This window comes from Salmo salar, chromosome 23 (genome assembly GCF_965601325.2).
Source record: "Salmo salar chromosome 23, fSalSal1, whole genome shotgun sequence".
Classification (NCBI taxonomy): domain Eukaryota; kingdom Metazoa; phylum Chordata; class Actinopteri; order Salmoniformes; family Salmonidae; genus Salmo; species Salmo salar.
In genome coordinates, this window is record NC_138313.1 from 17,814,440 (window position 1) to 17,840,515 (window position 26,076).

The following is a 26,076-nucleotide window of genomic DNA, read 5'->3' on the forward strand; positions in this document are numbered from 1 at the left end:
TTCACTCGAATAGCTTGTCAATATAGAGAAGTTTGGAAAACAGCGGTTTTGCATAAATTGCATCTACCTGCAGTCCCAGGTCAAAAACAGTCCAATTCGAGGCGACGAACAAAAATCCGCAGTGGAAGTGATGAGGTCCAGATTTGAATACCACAAACAAATTTTAGGGGCAAAGTTCTCATGGCATAATGTGTAGAACTACTTCCAACTTATTTGCTTTAGAACAGAAACATTTTCTGATGCCAAGAGATGTTCCTTCTCATGGCCCTAGACTCTAGGTCTCTAGCCTGAAAAGCTTCAACCCCTGATTGTGTACATGTGTATACGTATGTGCATACATACATAATCTCAACCACTTAAACAGTATGGGTAACTTGAAACAGTCATTTTTATACTTTCATAGAAGCATCTATAAATAAACATGCACAAATAACAGAGGCTGTATTCTTTTCCAACATTTATTATAACAAAGCATTGTTGCTCCATCATTAGGACCAGAGAGTTTAGCTGTCGGCAGCCTCCTGTTCCTGAGCCCGGAGGAAGCTGGCCTTCTTCTGGGCAACGCGGTCTTTCCTCTGGGCCAGAGAGAGCTTGGCACGGTTCCACCTGGTGACCAAACATGGGAGGATGGATTTCAGGATTACATTTTTTATTTTTTATAAATTTTTTACAGTGCCAGGCAATATGAGGGGGGATGGCTGTCAAATCAGTAAACTGCTTTAAAATACTGAAGGAAAAATGACTGTGGGGGGGGGGTTATAATTTGATTTCCATTCAGTAAGTAAACAGAATGTCAAAGGTAGATTGGAAACACAATTTCTGTTAACTTCCAGAATGAAATAGAATCAAGGTCATGATCATCTAGACAAGTTAACTATCAAGTTATAGATTTATAACATGAATACCAACAATGCAGTAGCACTGCATTTCCAATAGAAAATAGCCAAAACTGCTCATCAACTCACCTCTTCTTCTTGACTTCTTTCTTAGGTTTCTTTTCATGGACTGGGTTCTCACGAATTCCAGCGTGGGCCTTTTTATACATTTCCTCAACCTGCAGGACAAGTGTGGCAAGCAAATTAGTATGTGGGTAAATAAATGCCAATTCCAATCAAATACACACAACCGTAAAGGCTCCTACTTGATAGCCAAAAACCTACTTCCTTTTTAATACTGAACCATGCTAGCTTGATTCAGTATAGTTTCTACGCTACCCTTATTGTTTAATTATTCACATCCAATTGATAGGAATGAGTTGACATTTTGTATTTTCATTCTAGCACATGTATGACAAACTAATGAACTGTGCTGCTCTCAGCCCCGTCTTGAAACGTTGATTACATCAACCTGGGCAAATGAAGGACCAACTACAATTTGCTCAGCCTCAAATGTTATCATCATCAAGCAGCACACAGTTCCTACGCTGAAGTCCAAATCGACCCCTAGCCACTTCTGTAAATCAGAGATCAGTAGATAGTTGCGAGCAATATGGTGACAGTTTAAGTAAACGCTGAATCCCAAACCAGGGCCTCACCCCTGCCAACTCACTGTTGGGGCACTCAGTTGTCACACGTGGCTGACAACGCCAAGGGCAACTTCCAAAGTGGAGAGGATTAAATTAACCCATTACTTCAGGACATACCTGACTTGAATGATGCAATTCATGTTCCACATTTAAATAAAACAAGCATTCAATTCAAATTAACACAATTCTCCTGTTATTTTACAATATATAATACTCTTAACAGTTAAACATTTTATTTGGGAGGCACTTCATTTGATATGCTTGTCAAGCGTCAAAAGGCCAAACATGCATGTGGCATATAATTAGGCACACCTCATTCTTTCGCATGAAACTGCACAAACTCCAAACATCTCAGTGAGTGTTGGTATAGCACTTTGCTCTCGACCCGGCAGCCTTGCTGGCTTGGTTGAAGCCACTATTGGAGGCTCATGTTGGCCCCTACACAATTATCACTCCCTTTTGCATATGTCAGAGGCCCCCCGTAAATGCGCAAATGGAGAGCCGAGGGGAAGGGACTGGTTTTGGATTCTGCATAACATTCCCTTCAGAATTTGTGGAGAAGCTGATATGATCCCCAGTATGCTTACAAGCATGAGGCTTAACAATTTAACAGAACAGTAGTTGCTACCCACTCAGGTTCAGTGAAAACCAGGTGAAGATGTGTAACCATCTAGCAGTGTTGTGAAGCAGTTCCCCAACTCCAGTCCTTGAGTACCGCTAACAGAACACATTCCTGTTGTAACCCCAAACACGCACAGCCGATTCAGGAGAATTTGTCCGATTGCTGTCAGGGTACTGGAGTTCAGAAACACTGGTGTAAGGGAACTAAGAGCCAGGTATTGGCAGGAATCTCCCCATACAACATCACAATGGGTTCAGGGTGAACTTACCTTGTCGGGGGCAACGCCATTCTTGATGAAGCGGGAGAACTGCTTCTTGTAAGCATCCTCATCCTCCTCCATCAGGTAGCTCATGTACTCCGACACATTGACGCCCATGATGTGCTTGCGGTGGACCTCTGCATTGAACTCTTTGCTCTCAGCGTCATACCCAGGGAAGCGCTTAGTGCTGGGGGGGACAAACGACAATATCAGACTGAGGCTACTGAACAACCAGGCTCATTCAATATTACTTCAATAGCGCTTTCCTGAAGATTATAAGCACTGAGGCCGAATAGTTCCACTAAAGCCATATAAAAGGCTTCTTGCAGAATTCCAAGGAAATAACCATACACTTAAACATCGGCACAATTACATCTTTCCTATTACGGCGTAAAAGCATGGGCATCTCCATTTTGAAGTAGTCAATTTTCCTTTTACTACTTATACGAGTTGGCAAACAAACTGAAAGGGGGCACACTGCCACCTATGTGTTGTTTCAACAGGTAAAAAGCTATGGTTGCCGATTTACTGACACCTGCAGTTGTAGACCGTTTCCTCAAGTATAATTCCTCACTGATCCCTCCTGGTGATGGAATTACCTGATCCTTCCTTAACCCATAGGAAGTCCTACCCAGTTGACTACTTCAAAAGCCCTCAATGGCGCTACCCACGCTAATACCGACACTAGAGCCCTCGATCTCTATGCATGCAAGACATTTGGATGCTAAACCAATAAATCATATTGCTCTGAGCAACATCTTGAAACAGGACATTTTACATCAACCTGGGCAAACGAAGGAACTACAATTTTCTCAGTCTTGTGTATCAAACAAAATATCGATCCTGATAACTTCCTGAAATACTAGCCTGGTCACAAATGTTTGATGTACAGAAAAATGGCACAAACCAATCTGGGACAGTATGCATCAAGAGTAAGAAAGCTTATCTATGATCAGTTTTGCCTTTTAAAAATCACAACGAATAAGATTGAAAACGGCACTTTTACTCCTGGCTACAGCAATGTGTTCCTAACGCACAGAAAAGTGTAATTACCTGTGAGGGATGGACAGGCCACCATCCACAGCCCCCTTCAGGGCCCCGAACACCTTGTTGCCAGTGCTGGTTCTGGCGAGCCCTGCATCTAGGTAGCAGGTGAATGCACCTGGCTGACCATCAATACTCTCTACGTTGAACTCATCTCCAGTCACCTCCACCTGGCCCTCGTACACCTTGTCCAGGCCAAACTTGTTCAGCAGCTGGAATGGAAAGACAAAAGGGATTAGAGAAATCTGTTGGATTATTAAACCATGCTGACTACATTGGTAGAGAGTGTTCGCTTAGCAAGAAACAAACACTGGAGGAAGCTAAAGCAGCAAGGCACCCACTCATGCTGCAGCCATAAGTCCATTTCAATCAAATCTGCTGCACTGACAAACCACAAAGTAAATACAAAATCTGATTCTGAAGCAACACATTAAACAAGCAGAACAAACTGACAGGCTGCTTTTTGGCTGACCAACGGCCAATTCTTTACAATGAGAAAACCAAAGAAAAGCAGGGTCACCTTCAAAAGGATTGTTTGATAATTCAGATATAGAACAGACATGCTTCCTTCTCTCAAGTAGAACACAAAATCATGTCATCTAATACACAATTCTGTGCAATCGAGAACACGACTCAGTTCTGTCAATAGCTTAGTAATTTGAGCACCAACTGTCCATACAGCGTCCATCATACTTCAAGGCATTGAAGACTAAATGAGGTTTGAGGAAAGGGTACTCAGAGAAGTTATGGATTTTCTCAAACACTAACAGGGCAGAAACATAGAATAACCATTAAGACCCAGTCCTGAAAACAGACTAAAACTAAAGTAGCCATCAGGTCAAAGTGGGGGTGTATGAGAGCTAATCTTACCCTGCGGGCCAGCAGCAGACCAGTGCAGTAGGCTGCTGCGTAGTTAGTTAGTCCCACGGCGATCCCGTACTTGGGCAGCTCGTGGGAGTAGGCGGCGCACACGATCATGTCCCCCTCAATCTTGGCATAGGCAATCTAGAGCAAATACACAAGCATGCAACATGAGAAAACATGACAATATAGGCTAATCAAGGCATAGTCACATGGCTCATCGGTCAATGGCATGGGACATTTCCCATTACCTCCTTGATCATTGTTACCACATGGGTCATGTGGGAATGACAGGGACAATATAGCTGAAGGTGAGAATGGACAAGAGCGTGGTGCTCAGGTGGCAACAGAGTTGTGGGTTTGACTAACATAGGCCACATGACTAACTGTTCCAATCTGGGATTGGAGAATGAGTATGTGGCCATAATTGCTTTGTCCATTGTGGTAATTCCAGCTATATTTTCTCATGTGAATCACATTTTACCTGGCAGACGATATCCCGGTTGGAGAAGCGGACGATCATCCTGTACTTTGGTGTGTTGTACTTGTTCTTATCTTGGATGACCAGGCGCTTACGGGCAAAGTAGTCGGTCTTTCCCTCTAAGCACAACAAGGATACCCAAGTCAGTCAGGTGCATCAGTGGAATGAATAGGGTCTTTAGTGTGAAATTAAAGATCAAGACAGTCATGGCATTTAAGTCCTAAAATCTGTCTTACCTCTCCTCCTCCTGAATTTGACCTGGTACCTCTTGAAGTAGGACTTATTCTTCACCACTTTCACAAAACCCTATGAGAAGGCAGTTTTTAATTTATCTAACTAGTTAAATAAGTTCAGAACACATTCTTATTTACAATGACAGCCTACCGGGGTACAGTGGGTTAACTGGCTTGTTCAGGGGAAGAACGACAGATTTTTACCTTGTCAGCTCGAGGATTCGAGCCAGCAACCTTTCGGTTACTGGCCCAACGCTCTAACCACTAGCCTACCTGCCGCCCCAGGTAGCTTGCATGTGTCAGTATAACTAGCCAGCTACTTGTCAACAAACAAAACGTATCCCTAACATTACACATGCTGCACTAAAAAGTATATTTTATGTGGCCAAAGCTATCAGACATTATGTTGCACTGAGTATAGGGCCTGTCATCGCTGATAGTAACAACTAACTAGCCTAACAGTGTTAGCCAGCCGTACCTTTGCTACTTTTAGTGTTAGGCAACACTGCAAACATGTTCCATAGCGATTTACTTCACGGGACATGATAGACAACAGCCACTCATCAGGCAAAGTAACACAGTTAGAAATATCTCTACAGCGCTACAGGAAACATTAATTCGTGAAGGCGGCAATTAGGCCACGTTTGATAGACCCCGGTGAACAGTAGATGGGCAGCCGGACGGAATCCATCTTCATCCAAGGATTTTCAAAAACATGAAAACATGTGATTGCAGACAACACACGTTGATGTCTAACACATGTATGTAGGAATGTATTTTGGCAATTTACTAACCATTTTGCAGCCTTTCTGTCTCCTTAGCCAGGAGCCTGGAGTCAAAGACTGGGGATTTCACTCCGCTGCACTAGAAAAAGGAAGTTTGCATTGCGCATGTTCCGTAAATAGTGCGTCGCCGGATGTAGCAGAAGAGTAGGGAGAATTCTGCACTGCCCTCTACTGTACAAAACGAACAACGACAACACCAGCTGATAAAATGGCTCAAACAAGAAAGAGTACGTGATCAAAAATGTGTATCACTATGTGATTTTTCTTTGTGGGGTTGTAATAAACCATCCTCCAACACAAATGACATCACTCTGTGACTGTACCGTGCATGCCTTCAGAAAGTATTCACACCCCTTGACTTTTTGGGCATTTTGTTGTGTTAAAACGTGGGATTAAAATGGATTTAATTGTATTTTTTTGCCAACGATCTACACAAAATACTACTCTTAGTTGAAGAAACATTTTAACATTAGTAAAATATATATATCTTGATTAGATAAGTATTCAACCCCCTGAGTCAATGATTACAGCTAGTATTCAACCCCCTGGCAGTGATTACAGCTTTCTCTAAGAGCTTTCCACACTTGGATTGTGCAAAATTGGCCCATTATTGTTATTCAAGCTCTATCAAATTGGTTGGTGATCATTGCTAGACAACCACTTTCAGGTCTTGCCATACATTTTCAAGCAGATTTAAGTCAAAACTGTAACTCTACCACTCAGGAACTTCTTAGTAAGCAACTCCAGTGTAGATTTTGCCTTGTGTTTTAAGTCATTGTCCTGCTGAAAGATGAAATCATCTCCCAGTGTGGTGGAAAGCAGACTGAACCAGGTTTTCCTGTAGAATTTTGCCTGTGCACGGCTCCATTCCATTTATTTTTTATCCTGAAAAACTCCCCAGTCCTTAACGATTACAAGCATAACCATAACATAATGCAGCCACCACTATGCTTGGAAATATGAAGAGTGGTACTCAGTAATGTGTTGTATTGGATTTGCTCCAAACATAACACTTTGTATTCAGGACAAAAGGTTAATTGCTTTGCCACATTTTTTGCAGTATTACTTTAGTGTGTTTTTGCAAACAGGATGTAAATATTCTGAACAAGCTTCCTTCTTTTCATTCTGTCAATTTGGTTAGTATTGTGGAGTAACTACAATGTTGTTGAACCATCCTCAGTTTTTTCCTATCACAGCCATTAAACTCCGTACCTGTTTTAAAGTCACCATTGGCCTCATGGTGAAATCCCTGAGCGGGTTCCTTCCTCTCCAGCACCTGAGTTAGGAAGGATGCCTGTATCTTTAAAGTGCCTAGGTGTATTGATACACCATCCAAAGTGTAATTAATAACGTCATCATGCTCAAAGGGATATTCAATAAAAAAAATGTACCCGTCTACCAATAAGTGCCCTTCTTTGTGAGGCATCCGAAAACCTCCCTGGTCTTTGTGGTTAAATCTGTGTTTGAAATTCACTGCTCGTTTTGAGGGGCCTTATAGATAATTGTATGTGTGGGGTACTGACTCAAGACATTTCAGCTTTTCATTTTTAACCAATTTTAAGTTCAGGCTGTAACGTAACAAAATGTGGAAAAAGTCAAGGTGTTGTGAATACTTTCTAATGGCACAATTTACTGAATCAAAATGTATATTTTGTTTTCCTTATCGTAAGATATCTACATTTTGCGAAAGGAGAATGTTAATAATAAAAAGAACAGACACACCCAAAGGGTGTTGTACAGAACATACAAACGTCATCATATGGGTGTTTTTTTTAGTATGTGGTTTGTACTGTATCTATTTTCAGTCCATAACAGACATACTGTATGTACGTATGGTCTAGGCAAGAGTCATACGTCAGACATTTTTTTTAGGACAGACAAGGGTGTGGCTAACATAAGAAATATGATATTTATGTAAGTACTTCCACGTAAAACCAGAAAAGTTTGTTTGATGACCTTTTGTTCATATGTGGATAAAAAAAAGTCAGCTCTGCCATTCACCTCTTTCTCACCTGTCTTAGAAAATGCTTAAGTGCTTCTTTAGTCTGAGCTGGACAGCTGATAGTGAAACTTTATTTGGACATTTTCTCATTGACATTGTCTCTCTGTCACCCACTCTGAGTGTGGGATGTTTGCTGTGATCTACTCCGGGCAGCAAAATTCCAAAACTTCCTGTGGAATTGATACTATTGTCAGAGACAGTGAGCCTCAGGTGAGTTTGTGTTGTAGTGATTGGCTTCCATTTCTTTGTAGTTACTCTTGACTTTAGTAGACTACAGCTGATAGGAACATACTGTTTTACAGAGCAAATATAATATGTTAAGAAAACTGTTTAGATTTATGAGATTAAAACTGATACAGAATTATCCAATGGGTCTACTATATTCTCTGATAGTGTTTTAGGTTGTGTGCTGATAAGAAATGGTTGACATGAACTTGCATAATTTTAAAAAACCTATAGGGCTAGCAAATGGCGTTTATGAAGGGGCCAAAGAGTTAAAGAAGTTCATGTAGCTAAGTGTAGGGCAATAAAATAAACAGTAGATGGCAGTAGTGTACTATTTTTCAGTTGTTAGGTTTTTGAGATCGACTGATGTGACGCATGCTCTGTACAGTGGATGTAAACATTGGAGCTGCCCTTTTGTTGGCACGAGCGGGCTGTAGATTTGTGTAGGCTACACGTATTCGGCTCGATGTGCTGGACGGTGGAGCTGTTGCCTGGTGGTGGAATCAGCTAGCGGCAGCTAACAAGCAAACTAAAACTCGGCATTAAATAAAATCTGAAACCGGGCTGTTGAACTCCTTACAGTTCAATTGCGCAAGACTGTGCAGTTGTACTTTTGTCCATGGAAAGTTCATATTGATCTCTGAGGGTTGAAAAGGCTTCCAGGCAAGGTAAGCACGGTTCAGAATTATTATTTTGGAGAGCAAGGAGCTGTTGCTAGCTAACGTTAATAGTTGTCAAGCTACTTTTCCTCTCCAGCCGGATAGGTTTCATGTTAGCTAGCTAGCTACAGTGTTTGGAAATAGTCTGGAGTTAATCATGCGTCTGGTACTGTAGGTTGCTTGAGACGGCACTGTATTTCAGTTTAGCTTTTTATGTCACTAAATAACGTTAGTTTGCTAACTTGCTGGCTAATCATGTAAACTGCATTAGCTAACTGGTTAGCTACCTAGCTTGCTAACTAACTAGCAACTTCCATAGCTAATAAGCTGTTTGTTCATCGATGATATGCACAAGTGTTTGCTATGAATTCATAATTCATCGCTAGTTAGCTAAACTGCATGCAAACTATTTCCTGTAGCCAGCCAAGGAACTTCAGAAAGTAACGGTTACATATGTGGAAAGCAAACAAAACTCACACCTCATCAGATACTTCAAACAACCCCCGTTAAATACTTCAGTTACTGTAGCTAGTTACATTTTTAGTCACACAATGGTTGAAGGAGAACCGTTTTTTGCTTATCGTTTTACAGTTACTTTCAAGATAGCTGATATAGTTTTAAGTTAATCTGTTTCAAGTCCACCACCAGTCAGTTTCCAGGTGAGTTCTTCAAATGTACAGTACCTGGCTGATTATCCAGCTGATCTGATCCTCTTACTTACAGCTGCACTAGGGTCGGAGGAGCCCAATATTGGACGAAAGGAGCCTAACATTACTCCTTAGTCCAAGGACATTGCATGTTCTGTTTAAAGGGCGAATTGGCTCTGGAAGCTATAACAGCCAAATACTCCATCTAAACGTGAATTGATTCTGAATTGCAGTACTGTTCTATAAACATAAATCCCTCTACTTTCATATTACATCTAAATAATTTCACAAATGCAAAATACACACTTGCGGAAAACAATGTTCTAAAATGTGCACAGCAAATGCAAGTGGTTTCATGGACAGATTAAAATAGCTGTTAGAAATTTAGAAAGAGGGGAGATCTAAAGATGCAACAACTATCATGTGTTAATATGAGTAGGATAATGCCTTTGGCTACTAGACAATGAAAGAAAGTTGAAAGAACCAATAGAAGAAAGCATATGAGGAAGTCTATAAAATAATTGCCTCCATGTTTCTATGGTGGGATTTTGGCTATAGGCTACTTTGAAGCAAGGTAAGACATGCCTCATAATATGTAGTAAATTGTCCAGATTTCAATCAATCAAGGAACAGGAAAGCCATTTGTTTTGGAAACTCCCATCTCATGTGCTACAGAAACACCGCTAACCAAACAACAGTGCTAGGTGGGCTGGGTACATTAATTAAAGGGTAACTACACAAAAAAACAAAATTTCTTAGATTTTTCCAGACCTCAAAAGTGGTCTCCTGGTGGGTTTTAAGTGTTATGGACATAGAACATCACATTTTGTTATTGTTCTATTAGTTTGACTTTGAGAGCAAAAACATTTAAAAAGGGGGTGAAATCTGGAACCTGTGAATTACTGAGTTGACGGCTTCATTTATCTGTTTCAATAGTAGACCTACTATTAGCCTACTTGCACAGTACAGCTTGTGTACAGTATTGCTTCCATCCCAACCTGGGATCGAACCAGGGACCCTCTGAACACATTCACAACTGACGCGGTCTTTGTAGAGCTAGTGAAACAACTACTTCAATGTCTCAGAGCGAGTGACGTCACCGATTGAAATGCTACTAGTGCACACTGCTAACTAGTTAACCATTTCACATCGGTTGGCCTGATTGTGTGAAAGATCAATATGGGATTTATCATTTCAGGTCAGAGTCTATGTCACTGTTTGTCATCTTTCACACAAGGCGCCCTTCTTATTTATATTTTTTATTAATTGATTGTGGTAAGTTCATTTATATTTTTTTGAGATGTGAATATCAAGTATGTCTACTTCACCATCCACCCATTTTATTGGTAAACTACAAGGTAGTGTTAACATTGTCTTTTTAATGATCCAATACGTAATATGGAACACTTGTCATAATTAGGTTTTAGTCCAGGTAGGCTAGAAAAGTGATCAAGATCTTCAATGAGACTGAACAGGTTTCCAGATTTTGGACTTAAGAAAAAACTACAGTCATCAGCATACATTGACACTTGTTTTTATCTTCCGGATTTCAAACCCCTTGATGTTCTTGTTGGATCTAATTTTAAAAGCTAGCATTTCAATGGCCATAATAAATAAATAAGGAGACAATGGACAGCCTTGTTTTACTCCTCTTAAAAGCTCAATACTTTCTGAGAAGTAACCATTATTTATTATTTTACATCTGGGGTTGCTGTACATAACCTAAAGGCCCCTTTCCTTTGCTGGGTGGGACATTTCTATATATTCTTTGCAAAATTAGTGTATACCCACTTCTCCAGACACCACTACACCATTGGGTTGAGGTAAGTTTTCCAAACCATATCTCGCACCTCTGGGTAGATATTTTGATTTAACAAATGAGAGCCAGAACAAATCACCAAATCTGGTTATACTTGATCAAAAATATTTATTGTACTTATAAGGGAGCTGTCAACATCAAATCAAATTTTATCAGTCACATACACGTGATAAACAGATGTTATTGCAGGTGTAGCGAAATGCTTGTGCTTCTAGCTCCGACAGTGCAATAATATCTAACAAATTAAACAACATATACCCAATACACACATCTAAGTATGAATGAATTAAGACTATATACATATGGACGAGCGATGGCATAGCGGAACGGACTAAGATACAGTAGAATAGTTTTGAAAAACAGTATATACATATGAGATGAGTAATGCAAGATATGTAAGCATTATTAAGTGAATGAGATACCGTAAAATTGTATAGAAAACAGTATATACACATGATGAGTAATGCCAGATATGTAAACATTAAGTGACTAAGATACCGTAGAATAGTATAGAATACAGTATATACATATGAGATGAGTAATGCCAGATATGTAAACATTATTAAAGTGACTAGTGTTCCATTCCTGAAAGTGACCAGTGATTCCTAGTCTATGGCTATAGGCAGCAGGCCTCTAATGTGTTAGTGATGGCTGTTTAACCTCTTATGACACCAATCGCATAGGGGGCAGTATTGTCACTTTCGGATGAAATACGTGCCCATATTAAACTACCTCCTACTCAAACTCAGAAGTTAGGATATGCATATTATTAGTAGATTTGGATAGAAAACACTGACGTTTCTAAAACGGTTTGAATGATGTCTGTGAGTATAACAAAACTCCTATGGCAGGCAAAAACCTGAGAAAAATCCTACCAGGAAGTGGAAATCTGATGCGTGGAATCTTTCCAAGTCATTGCCTATCTAACACACAGTGACTAAGGATTCATTTAGCACTTCCTAAGGCTTCCACTAGATGTCAACAGTCTTTAGAACCTTGTTTCAGCCTTTTGCAGTGAACAGAGAGCGAACAAGAAGGCTGGGAAGTTGTTGACTCAGGGAAGGACATCAGTTCATTGGCGCGCATTCACGTGAGGAGGTAGCTGTGTTCCATAACATTTTTCTTGACATTGGAATTGTCCGGTTGGAATATTATTGAAGTTTGACGTTAAAAAGGCCCTAAAGATTGATGCTTTACAACGTTTGACATGTTTGAACGAACGTAAATATAACTTTTTTTTACTTTTCGTCGTGACATTTTCCGTGCGCTTCCTACATTTGGAGTAGCTAACTGAACGCGCAAACAACAAGGAGCTATTTGGACATAAATTATGGACTTTATTGAACAATACAACATTTATTGTGGACCTGGGATTCCTGGAAGTGCCTTCTGATGAAGATCATCAAAGGTAAGTGAATATTTCTAATGCTATTTATGATTTTAGATGACTCCAAATGGCAGGTATCTGTATTGCGTAGTGTATTTTTCTGAGCGTGGTACTCAGATTATTGCAAAGTGTGCTTTCCCCATGAAGCTTTTTTGAAATCTGTCACAGCGGTTGCATAAAGGAGATGTTCATCTATAATTCTTATTTTATCAACGTTTATGATGAGCATTTTTGTAAATTGTTGTGCACATTCACCGGTAGTATTGGAGGCAGAATATTTTCTGAACGTCACGCGCCAATGTAAAATGCTGTTTTTGGATATAAATATGAACTTTATCGAACAAAAAATGCATGTATTGTGTAACGTGATGTCCTAGGGGTGTCATCTGATGAAGATCGTCAAAGGTTAGTGCTTCATTTAGCTGTGTTTTGGGTTTTTGTGATGCATCTAGTTGCTTGGAAAATGGCTGTGTGGTTATTTTTGTCTATGTACTCTCCTAACATGATCTAATGTTTTGCTTTCGCTGTAAAGCCTTTTTGAAATCGGACAACGTGGTTCGATTCAGGAGAAGTGTATCTTTAAAATGGTGTAAAATAGTCGTATGTTTGAGAAATTGACATTAATAGATTTGTGGTTTTGAATTTGGCGCTCTGATTTTTCACTGGCTATTGTCAAACTCGGTGTCGTATGAAGTTAACAGTCTGATGGCCTTGAGATGGAAGCTGTTTTTCAGTCTCTCGGTCTCAGCTCTGATGCACCTGTACTGACTTTGCCTTCTGGATGATAGCGGGGTGAACAGGCAGTGGCTCGGCTCGGGTGGTTGATGTCCTTTGATCTTTTTGGCCTTAGTGTGACATCGGGAGCTGTAGGTGTCCTGGAGGGCGAGTAGTTTGCCCCCGGTAATGCAATGGGCGGACCGCACCACCCTCTGGAGAGCCTTGTGGTTGCGTGCTGAGCAGTTGCCCTACCACGCGATGATACAGCCTGACAGGATGCTTTTAAATTGTGCATCTGTAAAAATTTGTGAGGGTTTTAGGTGACAAGCCAAATTTCTTTGGTCTCCTGAGGTTGAAGAGGCTCTGTTGCGCCTTCTTCACCGTGCTGTCTGTGTGGGTGGCCCATTTTGGGGCCCCAGTTATGAGGATCAGCGGAGTGGAGGGGATGTTTCCTACCTGGGGGCCCAGTTGCACAGGGTGGGGTTCAGACCCAGGGCCTCGAGCTTAATGATGAGCTTGGAGGGTACTATGGTGTTGAATGCTGAGCTATAGTCAGTAAACAGCATTCTTCATTGCCCTATTCCTCTTGTCCAGATGGGATAGGGCAGTGTGATGGCGATTGCATTGTCTGTGGACCTATTGGGGCGGTAAAAAAATTGAAGTGGGTCTAGGGTGACAGGTAAGGTGGAGGGATATAATCCTTGACGAGTCTCTCAAAGCACTTCACGATTACAGCAGTGAGTGCTACAGGGCGATAACTTAATGACTAAGTTACCTTTGCCTTCTTGGGTACAGGAACAATGGTGGCCATCTTGAAGCATGTGGGGACAGCAGACTGGGATAGGGAGATAATCGGCATGGCCGATTAATTTGGGCGGATTTCAAGTTGGGCTGATTTAAAGTTTTCATAACAATCGGTAATCGGCATTTTTGGAAGCCGATCACATTGGACTCCACGAGGAGACTGCGTGGTAGGCTGACCACCTGTTACACGAGTGCAGCAAGGATCCAAGGTAAGTTGCTAGCTAGCATTAAACTTCTCATAAAAAAACAATCAATCTTCACATAATCACTAGTTAACTACACATAGTTGATATTACTAGTTTAACTAGCTTGTCCTGCGTTGCAATCGATGCGTTGCCTGTTCATTTATCATCGAATCACAGCCTACTTCGCCAAACGGGTGATGATTTAACAAGCGCATTCGCGAAAAAAGCACTGTCGTTGCACCAATGTACCTATCCATAAACATCAATGCCCTTCTTAAAATCGATACACAAGGATATTTTTTTAATCCTGCATATTTCGAAATTCATGTTAGCAGGCAATATTAACTAGGGAAATTGTCACTTCTCTTGCGTTCTGTGCAAGCAGAGTCAGGGTATATGCAGCAGTTTGGGCCGCCTGGCTGGTTGCGAACTGTGTGAAGACAATTTTTTTCATAACAAAGACCGTAATTAATTTGCCAGAATTTTACATAATTATGACATAACATTGAAGGTTGTGCAATGTAAGAGCAATATTTAGACTTATGGATGCCACCCGTTCGATAAAATATGGAACGGTTCTGTATTTCACTGAAAGAATAAACTTTTTGTTTTCGAAATGATAGTTTCCGGATTTGACCATATTAATGACCTAAGGCTCGTATTTCTGTGTTTATTAGAATTAAGTCTGTGATTTGATATTTGATAGAGCAGTGGTAGGCAGCCCCAGGCTCGTAAGCATTCATTCAAACAGCACTTTCCTGCATTTGCCAGTAGCTCTTCTCAATGTTTGAAGCACAGCGCTATTTATGACTTCAAGCCTATCAACTCCCGAGATTATGCTGGCAATACTATAGTGCCTATAAGAACATCCAGAAGTCAAAGGTATATGAAATACAAATGGTATAGAGAGAGAGTCCTATAATTCCTATAATAACTACAACCTAAAACTTCTTACCTGGGAATATTGAACCACCAGCTTTCATATGTTCTGAGCAAGGAACTTAAATGTTAGCTTTTTTTTACATGGCACATATTGCACTTTTACTTTCTTCTCCAACACTGTGTTTTTGCATTATTTAAACCAAATTGAACATGTTTCGTTATTTATTTGAGACTAAATAGATTTTTATTTATATATTATATTAAGTTAAAATAAGTGTTCATTCAGTATTGTTGTAATTGTCATTATTACAAATATATATGTAAAAATAGGCCGATTTAATCGGTATATGCTTTTTTTGGTTTTCCAATAATTGGTTACGGCGTTGAAAAATCATAATCTGTCGACCTCTGGTCTGGACCGGCAGCCTTGCAAGGGTTAACATGTTTCAATGTTTTACTCACGTCGGCCTCAGAGGAGAGCCCACAGCCCTTGGTAGCGGGCCGTGTCGGTGGCACTGTGTTATCCTCAATGCGTGCGAAGAATGTGTTTAGCCTGTCCGGAAGCAAGACGTTGGTCTCGGCGATGTTGCTGGTTTTCCTTTTGTAGTCTGTGATTGTCTGTAGTCCCCGCCACATACGTCTCGTGTCTGAGCCGTTGAATTGCGACTCCACTTTATTTCTATACTGAAGTATAGAGTTGATATTGTGAGAGCTCAATGATTCTGAGTTGGGGCTTGTCTTATCTAGCCCAACGTTGTTACATTTCCTTAATCCACCACAATTGTCTCAATGTGTCGAACCTACAGATATCCACTGGATGAGGTGGCCAAATACCCTGTTCTCTTGTGAGTACTAAGAACTGTTAGTTCTTAGAATAGAGGTTAAGGAGAGACTTGTTTGAAACGGACATACCTCATTCCGAACATGCAAGTTTCAGAGTACAGAGGGTGGGGGCAAGAACAAAAGACCCGTGTTGGATTAGGCACAGAGTTAGGTGAAAACAGCAATTTACACAACCAGAGTACAGGATTGTACATACCTACCATTTAAAGTAATGCAAATATAAATTTTTCGCCCCCACACGCTGGCTCCGCTGTGTCTTAATATACACACGAATGCTGTCCGACCCTAGTGCAGCTGTAAGCAAGCGGGTCAGATCTGCTGGCTATTGGCTGAGAGAGAAAACAGTAGCTAACGTTTGTCGCCTATACTGTACAACCATCCAGTTCTTTGTGTACAGTGAGAAATAAGTCATGTAGGTAGGGCCAGCCGAGGGCATAGATTTTCCGTTCTCCTCCTCTTAGCGTGTTTACTTTTCATTGAAAGTAAGCACACCAAGGACTTTTCATCATAGGAGGAAATCCCTGCTGAAATGTTTCCATAAACCCCACCATTTCCATCTGATCCTTGGAAGTAATCATCATCTAGCTGCACTCTCACTGTGCAGGAATCCTCCTCAACCCGAACCCAGCTCTATGGATACGTCCCAAATAGCACCCTATTCCCTACATTATGGTGCACGATTTTTGACCAGAGCCTTATGTCAAAACTAGTGTACTATTGGGAATAGGGTGCCATTTGGAACGCAGAAGTGTTGAAGATCCCCTTTCAACTTGATCCACTTAACTGCTGATCCAGGTGTGCAGTCATCTGTTGCTATGCTGGCTGTTGGCTAGTAATCCTGTAGCTAGCTGACACTCACATTTCTCTTTCTCTTCCTGCACCATGAACAACTTCAGACTAAAAATGGCTGCCTATTATCTTAGACCTAGCCTAGTTGATAACACTAGGAAACTACTGCCTTAGCACTGGACTCCTCATAGGCACACCTGTTTTAGACATTTGTGCTTTGTAATTGAGTCACATGCTGGTCTGCTCTGCCGTATCACAGTCCTGGCCAGACATTCCTGCCATGTAACCTCTTGGTGTTTTCTTGGATCGTTTGTTGGCTTGGAGGAGTAGTGTGGGAGTGTGACTTCAGATTTGAATCACACCACTGAGAGAGACTGGGCTTGTGGAGGACTGGCTTGTCTGTACTTGCCCTCTGTCACACTTTGGTTGTTTTTATGACAGAGTGCTTCCCCTTCATAATTGTCTAACCATATAGAGTAGACTACCGGTATGGCAGGCTCCACGTGAATCCTATGGAGTGATTTAGCAGAGCAACATTCCACCAACTGCCCATTCAGATTCTGTGGCGTTTTCATTTGCTTAAGAACATCATGGTGTGTGGATGTTTGTTGTCATAAAACCAGTTGAGTCACCACCATTGATAATGTATTCAGTGCTGTGTGTATTTGAATGCGTTTCTTGAAAGTTGTAAGGAGGTGCCCCCTTCCATGGTGTCAACATGGGAATACTGTTGTAGGCCACATGTAAATTGTCTAGCCTAGGTTTTCCATTTGAGTCCCAGCTAACCGTATAACGCTTATTGCATTGTACATTGAGGAAAGATGCTCAAGGAGGCCATTGATAATGCTGAATGTACACTGCACCAATCTGAGATGCCTTCTGTGTGTGAACTGAAAAGCCTTTATTCTCACGCCTGACAGACTGTGTGCCCTTTCTGGCAGCCCTCCTTTCCCATAGTCTCTCAGACAACAGCAAATGGAATGTATGTTCTTGTTCTCTGAAGGTGGCCCACATTAACATTCTGTTTTCTAATCTCCCTGCTGTGCCATGCTGCGATTTGAGTTCTTATCGTGTGGAGAGAATGTTTATGTTTATGTGCAGGTGCAATATAAATAATATTCCAGTTCTGTTGCTGATGCAATTCTATTTCTCTCTGTTACTTTTCTCACTTAGAAGTGACAGCAATAGATTAAAAGCATTGATTTTCCTTATGCCTACATACTGAAATAAAGTTACCATAATTCACAGGATGTAACAAATTAGGAAAATAGTCAAATTGATAGCTGGATTTGGCTTATCCTAGTTGAGTTAGTAGTGCTACATTTCCCGAGGTTTGTCTTTTCAGCTGCACTGCACTGAGATGCATTGCTCTTGACTGCTGCTGGCCTTGGTGAGTTTCAGTTTGCTGATCTCACTGGCGACGTTGTTTTGCTAAGAAGCCCTTTTATTCAGACGTGCCTTTCATTAGCCATGCAGAATGCTTCTCTCGCTGCATCCAAAATGGCACCCTATTCCCTATATAGTGCAATACTTTTGACCTGAGCCCCATGGGCCCTGGTCAAAAGTAGTGCACTATATAGGGAATAGGGTGCCATTTGGGATGCAACCCACCATTCATTCACCGCTCTGTTCCTTGGCTTAACAAAAGAGGGAATGATTATAGACTGCACCCAACCAGGATTTATGTAGGGGGGACCCAGACTGGGCATAGGCCTAGCTGCTGAGAAGAATGTCAGTATGGGTAGCCTACCACCTGTGCACTAGTAGAAACCCTTTCATCAGGTTTTTAACCACATAGGCTTAAGGCGTCAGCATGCTTCAGTTCGGCTGGCACCAAACGGAACGAGTGTGCTCGCATACTCCCTTAAAAGACCTTCGCTTGAAAAACGATAAAAAAGACGCAATAGTAGTTTTTGAGTAGTCCTTTTTGAGACGCCATAGCCAGTATACACTTCCTCAAAATAGTCATAATTAATCTAAGATAACTCATGAAATCGATCGTTAATTTTGAGGTTTTTGCCAGAGAGATCTTAGTCGGGAAATTTTACATCTAAGAAGTTTGGTGCAGTATTTTTCAATGAAAATGTGCATGACAAGTCGTCTCTCATTGAATGATGACAAAGACTTTATTGAAGAATCCCTACTGTTGACCAATCACCGACGAAAGGGCGTGGACTTCGGCTCCCTCACCGAAGTCCGAAACGAACAAAAACGTCACAATGTATGGACTAACTGTTTCGGCTGGGAGGCATGCAGATGCCTTTACTCCTGGAGTAGGTGCTGTGCCTGAGTGAGTTGCCTGTCCGAGCCTGCTAGAAGAATAAGCCTACTCCTCTTTTTGTGACAGGTCTATAGATTTTAGACAGTAAATCTTACATAATCTCAGTGGACCATTTGTTCCTAGTATTAAAGCACTGTATGCGAGATCATGTTCTAATTGTATTCCCCTCCACTGTTATGTCCCAGTGCACAGACACCTCCACGGCAGAATGTTTTTGATTTAGGTGCTCAGCGGAGAGAGACATAAGGGTGAGGCTCTCACTGTACCGTACTACAATATGTGTTTGTTCACTTGGCACAAACGATCTGAAGCATTAAACCCTGGATCAGGCTACTCTCTCTCTCATCTTCCTTCCCTTTCTATGTCAATCCCAGAGTAATCTTTTCTCCTACCGGTTAGTTCTGCCTGGCATAACACATTGGGGATGTGCTGAGGGAGCTTCTCTTACACCCTGGCATCCTCCTCTTGGCTCCCAGAGGGAGGCTGCCTCCCAAATGGCACTCTATTCCCTACATAGTGCACTCTTTTGACCATGGCCCCATTGGCCTCTGGTCAAAAGCAGTGCACTAATTCTGTAGGGAATAGGGTGCCATTTTGGACAGAGTGTTAGAAGAGCCTGGCTTGGTTCAAATAAAATGTTATTTGTCACATGTTTTGTAAAGAACAGGTGTAGACTAACAGTGAAATGCATACTTACAGGTCCTTCCCAACAATGCAAAGAGGAAACCAATAGAAATAAAGAATAACACAAGGAATAAATACACAGAGTAATGATAACTTGGCTATATACACGGGTCACCAGTACCAAGTCAATGTGCAGGGGTACGAGGTAATTGAGGTAGATATGTCCATATAGGTAGGGATAAAGTGACTAGGAAACAGAATAGATAATAACCAGTAACATCAGCGAATGTCAGTGTTTTCCAACCCTGGTCCTCGAGTACCCCCAACAGTACACGTTTTTATTGTAACCCTGGACAAGCACACCTGATTCAACTTGTCAACTAATCATGCCCTCACTGAGTTGAATAAGGTGTGTTGTGAAGGGCTACAACAAAACTGTGTACTGTTGGGGGTACTCGAGAACCAGAGTTGGGGAACACTGGCATATGTGATGAGTCAAGATTTAGTGCAAAAAGGGTCAATGCGGATAGTCCGGGTAGCTAGTGGTTAGCTAATTAGCAGTCTTATGGCTTGGGGGTAGAAGCTGTTCAGGGTCCTGTTGGTTCCAGACTTGGTGCATCAGTACTGCTTGCCGTGCGGTATCAGAGAGAACAGTCTATTACTTTGGTGGCTGGAGTCTTAGACAATTTTTAGGACTTCCTCTGACACCGCCTGGTATAGAGGTCCTGGATGGCAGGGAGCTTGGCCCCAGTGACGTACTGGGCCATACGCCGTTGCTATACCAAGCAGTAATGCAGTCAGTCAAGATGCTCTCAATGGTGGAGCTGTAGAACTTTTTTGAGGATCTGAGGGCCTAAATCTCAGCCTCCTGAGCGGAAAGAGGTGTTGTCGCTACCAATATAGTGCTGGAGGGAATGGCGTCCGTTTGACCAATTGTGCTATGTTGTGTATTTCAGTTTGCGCTGATCTTGATTTATTTATTTTTTTGTACATAATGTTTCCGCCATCGTTTCCTATGACTGAAAAGAGCTTCCCGACCACAGAACAGCTATCATTAACCCTCATTTGCACTAGGACTTCTGCTTCAATGGGTCAGAAGCAAAAGACATATTGAGTATCCCGGACCATCCCCAAATTCCCGACACTTAGAGGAGACTGCGCTATAAAAGTCGGCGTAAGGGATACCAGACGAGACTACGTCGAAGAGTGGATAAACCGCCTCTACCCTCCGTTCTATTGGTGAACGTGCAATCACTGGAGCATAAACTGGATGAGCTCCGTTTGTGACTATCCTTTCAGTGTGATGTGAACTGTAATATCCAATGTTTCTTAGTCGTGACTGAACAAGGACATGGTAAATATAAATCTAGCTGGTTTTTCTGTACATCGGCAGGACAGAACGGTGGCTTCTGGGAAGCTCAGGGGTGTGTGCCTCTTTTGTTAACAGCTGGTGCAAAATCTCTAATATTAGGGAAGTCTGGAGGTTCTGCTTAGGGCTGCCCATATTACCGCCACACCGGCAGTCATGAGTCATGACCGCAGTGAAATTCCATATGACCGTTGAGTGACGGTAATCTCTTGTTATGTACTCTAAACATAGAGTGCATTTGGAAAGTATTCAGACCCCTTGACTTTTTCCACATTTTGCTACGTTACAGCCTTATTCTAAAATGGAATAAATGTTTTTCCTCATCAATCTACACCCATAGTGAAGCAAAAACAGGTATTTAGAAATGTTTGCGAATTCATACAAAATAAAAACGGATACCTTATTTACATAGGTATTCAGCACCTTTGCTATGAGACTCAATTGAGCTCAGTTGCATCCTGTTTCCATTGGTCATCCTTGAGATGTTTCTACAACTTGATTGGAGTCCACCTGTGGTAAATTCAAATGATTGGCACACAGCTGTCTATATAAGGTCCCACAGTTGACAGTGCATGACAAAACAAAAACCAAGCCATGAGGTTGAAGGAATTGTCCATAGCTCTCCGAGACAGAATTGTGTCAAGGCACATATCTGGGGAAGGCTACCCCAAGAACAGTGGCCTCCATCATTCTTAAATGGAAAAAGTTTGGAACCACCAAGACTCTTCTTAGAGCTGGCCGCCCGGCCAAACTGAGCAAGGGCCTTGGTCAGGGAGGTGACCAAGAACCCGATGGTCACTCTGACAGAGCTCCAGAGTTCCTCTGTGGAGATGGGAGAACCTTCCAGAAGGACAACCATCTCTGCAGCACTCCACCAATTAGGCCTTTATGATAGAGTGGCCAGACGGAAGCAACTCCTCAGTAAAAGGCACATGACAGCCCGCTTGGAGTTTGCCAAAAGGCACCTAAAGGACTCTCAGACCATGAGAAATAAGATTCTCTGGTTTGATGAAACCACGATTGAACTCTTTGGCCTGAATGCCAAGTGTCACGTCTGGAGGAAACCTGGCACCATCCCTACGGTGAAGCGTGGTGGCAGCATCATGCTGTGGGGATGTTTTTCAGCGGCAGGGACTGGGAGACTAGTCAGGATTGAGGGGGACAAAGTACAGAGAGCTCGTTGATGAAAACCTGCTCCAGAGCTCTCAGGACCTCAGACTGGGGAAAAGGTTCACATTCCAACAGGACAACGACCCTGAGCACACAGCCAAGACAACGCAGGAGTGGCTTCGGGACAAGTCTGCCAGAGTCTGGACTTGAACCCGATCGGACATCTCTGGAGAGACCTGAAAATAGCTGTGCAGCGATGCTCCCCGTCTAACCTGACAGAGCTTGAGATGATCTGCAGAGAAGAATGGGAGAAACTCCCCAAATACAGGTGTGATATGCTCAAAGCGTCATAGCCTCGAGGCTGTAGTCACTGCCAAAGGTGCTTCCACAAAGTACTGAGTAAAGGGTCTGAATGCTTACGAAACCAGTCAAAAGTTTGGACACACCTACTCATTCCAGTGGCTTTTACATTTTTACTATTTTCTACATTGTAGAATAATAGCGAAGACATCCGAAACTATGAAATAACACCTATGGAATCATGTAGTAATCAAAAAAGTGTTAAACAAATGAAAATGTATTTCAGATTCTTCAAAGTAGCCACCCTTTGCGTTGATGACAGCTTGGCACACTCTTGGCTTGGCATTCTTTCAACCAGCTACCGGTCTTGTTTGGGGGCAGAGCTCATTTAAAATACTTATTTTTTTTATGCTAGTGGTTGTATTAATTTGGGATCTATCGCGTCCCACAACTGTCCCAGACCATGTTTGGAATATTTATTTATTTATTGCAAAGAATTGGTAAACTTTTGTACTATAGGGGATAGTAGATTGACAGGCTAGTGCTTTTGCTGTTCATTAGGCCTAATTATGTTGTTGGCTGACAAGGTAAATGTGGACAGTCCTTCCATTATCTTCAATATGCACCTGGGAATTGGATAAGGACGCGCGCAGTTGGTCTTTACTTGTAGCCTGTGAGAAAGACCCAATCACGTGATGGAGAGCCATGTGAGTGAGGGGTGCTTCGGAGCACTCGGGGAGAATGAAATGATTATTATTATATTCCTCCTTGAAAATAATAGCCAATGTGAAGAATAATACCCAAATATGCAAAGGAGGATATAGCATATTAATACCTTTTTGTGTACCTATTTAGGATACATCACCTAGAAGAGAACGTCATTAATATCCATAATTATGCATTTCTGTGTAGTATGTATCAGGGACCCATGATGATGATGATGATAATTCCGTTATCGCGATTCCGTTACCAGTTGTAAATCCACTTCACTTAGTGTAGTTCAATAACCAAAATGTTAGTGATGCACCGATATGACATTTTTGGCCGATATCAATATCTGATATTTTCCCTGCCCCTAAAATTATACCGATATTTAACATTTCATCTGCCTTTTAAGGATTCTAGTACAGTTAAATAGTTAACACATGGACAGGGCGGCAGGTAGCCTAGTAGTTAGAGCGTTGGGCCAGTAACCGAAAGGTTGCTAGATCGAATCCCTGAGCTGACAAGGTAAGAATCTGTCGTTCTGCCCCTGAACAAGGCAGTTAACCCACTGTTCCTAGGCCGTCAGTGAAAATAAGAATTTGCTCTTAACTGACTTGCCTAGTTAAAGGTTACACACACACACCACTATGACCAAAAAGTTATTTGTTGGCATTTGTTGGTATGTCCCCATTACAGAAAAACATAATCAAAACCTATTTCTTTCACTTACTTGCTGTGTTGTTCGTTGTTCATTTGTTCAGTCGTTTCATTCTCAACCAGGATTTCTATGGAACACCGTTTGGGTCTTTGCGTGTCCCAAAAAATAATTGTGTATGTATCTATCTATCTATCAAATAACACCATTTGACCAATCAGGACCTGAATATGACTGCACATCACATAATAATTGAATGTGTTTTTTACACATTGATTACACTATCACTCATATTTCATATGTCACAGCGATTCATCGATACGTATGCTTTGACGCTGGTAGAGTTGTCAAAAAAAGCTGCAAGTACATGGATGCAAACAATGTTCTTCCCCAAAAACATAGCAAAACGACATCTGTTTCAGTAGCTATAGTTAGCTAGCTACAATGTTCTTCCAACCCCCCCCCCCCCCCCCCAAAAAAAAAAAAGAAATTCTGCTGGGAGTTAGAATAGTGGAATTTGGTTGTGCATAGGGCCATTACGGTGACCGTATTGCCGCCACACCGGCGGTCACGAGTCATGAAGGGGTGGCAGCCTTACACGGAACCAAAACCGTCTGCGTGCATAAATGTATTTTGTCCCCCTACACCAAACACGATCACGACACGTAGGTTAAAATATCAAAACAAACTCTGAACTAATTACATTAATTTGGGAACAGGTCGAAAAGCATTAAACATTTTATGGCAATTTAGCTAGTTAGCTTGCACTTGCTAGCTAATTTGTCCTATTTAGCTAGCTTGCTGTTGCTAGCTAATTTGTCCTGGGATATAAACATTGAGTTGTTATTTTACCTGAAATGCACAAGGTCCTCTACTCTGACAATTAATCCACACATAAAACGGTCAACCGAATCGTTTCTAGTCATCTCTCCTCCTTCCAGGCTTTTTCATCTTATAGGTGATTGGCATCTGAACTTTCATAGTATTACTACACCGACCGGCAACACAGTTCGTCTTTCAATCACCCATGTGGGTATAACCAATGAGGAGATGGCACGTGGGTACCTGCTTCTATAAACTAAATGAACGAGTGTAGCCCACAGCCAAATGGCATAGCCAGATGAGGACCTGGCATAAGGACAACTCCGCGTATACTATTCTGTTCTTCTGAAATAGACTACATTTTCTTCATATCATGTTTCTTTAGACCTGTCTAAAATAATGGATTTATTATGACGGTGTAGGCTATATTACATGGATTTATTATACTTTTTTAAAATGTAAATGTTCCAGAGGTCTGCATCAGTGGCCTGTAGGCTGTGTGTTCAAGTCAGGAGATGGTAAATGTGTTTGTTAATTAACAGTCAACTACCGTGAGAATGGAGTGGTACGGAGACCTGCAAGCAACTTCGGCCCCTCGTGAGTTCAGGTTTTTGGTGGCCCTCACCCCATCAAAGTTGCCCATCCCTAGACTTACTCATTTTAAAGCCACTTATCCCTTATAAATAAGGATAGGAATTGCCAGGGACCTCACCGTACGATATTATCATGATACTTAGGTGCCGATACGATATGTATTGCGATTATTACGATTCTATATGTATTGCGATTCGATACTGTGATTTTATTGCGTTTTATTTCTAACATATTGCTCACTATATGTCTGTTGCAGAGAGATGCGAGAGCAAGATGGAGAACAAGCTATAGAATGAAACTTAATGGTGTTCTAGCGCACGAACAGCCAGCTCGCGCTTTTTACAAATTGATACTTGGATTCAAAGTATTAGTATAATATTGTCCCAAAAATTTATAGCGTGTTTTGTAACTGTGTAAAAAATAAATAAAAAATTCTCTCCCCATCACTGCATACAAAACTATCTTGACCCATTAATTTCACACATACTTGTATTTTTGAACAAGAGTAATGAGTCTAGTTTCCTGCAAGTCCAGAAGGGAGATTTTTTGTATTTTTTTAGGCAGGTCAGGGATGGGGTGTAGCGCTAAAAAGAGTGCTGGTCTTGTTTCCTGTTTTTCAGTGCAAGGCAGGATATAGGGCCTAGTACGGAGCTGGCGATACTGTACTGACTGGTCAGCTAAAATAACTATTTCTGTTTACTAGACTAGAGCCTGAGGGTTGTTTTAGACTAATTGTACAGTGGAGTTCACAGGCCTTTTAGCCAAGTCTAAAGTATCAGATGGCGAAGGCGAATGCCAGCCACATTGACTCATTCCATCCCACAGAGGTAGGCTACATGTCAGAGCA

The 26,076-nt window shown here is 41.6% G+C and overlaps 2 protein-coding genes across 4 annotated transcripts in view; one reads left to right on the forward strand and one right to left on the reverse strand.

The window, feature by feature from the left end:
- Positions 1-444: 444 nt before the first annotated feature.
- On the reverse strand, positions 445-5,960 carry LOC106584167 (large ribosomal subunit protein uL18). Its single transcript, XM_014169114.3, has 8 exons — positions 5,820-5,960; positions 5,029-5,098; positions 4,796-4,911; positions 4,321-4,455; positions 3,460-3,662; positions 2,416-2,593; positions 966-1,054; positions 445-606 (listed from the first exon to the last, which is right to left on the reverse strand). Exons 1-8 carry the CDS (start codon positions 5,820-5,822, stop codon positions 504-506), a joined length of 897 nt encoding a protein of 298 aa, XP_014024589.1. The 5' UTR covers positions 5,823-5,960; the 3' UTR covers positions 445-503.
- A 1,856-nt stretch (positions 5,961-7,816) lies between these two features.
- Positions 7,817-26,076, forward strand: part of LOC106584166 (ecotropic viral integration site 5 protein homolog) — a 94,279-nt gene continuing 76,019 nt past the window's right edge. Inside the window, exon 1 of one of the 3 annotated variants that reach the window (XM_014169108.3) lies at positions 7,817-8,022. In XM_014169108.3, coding sequence (XP_014024583.1) covers positions 7,939-8,022 — 84 coding nt within the window. In that variant the 5' untranslated portion in view covers positions 7,817-7,938. Of the gene's footprint in view, positions 8,023-8,396; positions 8,706-26,076 lie in introns of those variants that run through there. The other 2 variants (XM_014169111.3, XM_014169109.2) reach the window with 2 other exon arrangements.

Excerpts from the sequence above, each read along its gene's own strand:
- LOC106584167 (XM_014169114.3), bottom strand. Across the intron at positions 4,456-4,795 it reads ACCGGGATATCGTCTGCCAG|ATTGCCTATGCCAAGATTGA; the intron begins GTAAAATGTGAT and ends TATTTGCTCTAG. Across the intron at positions 1,055-2,415 it reads ATGGCGTTGCCCCCGACAAG|GTTGAGGAAATGTATAAAAA; the intron begins GTAAGTTCACCC and ends CTTGTCCTGCAG.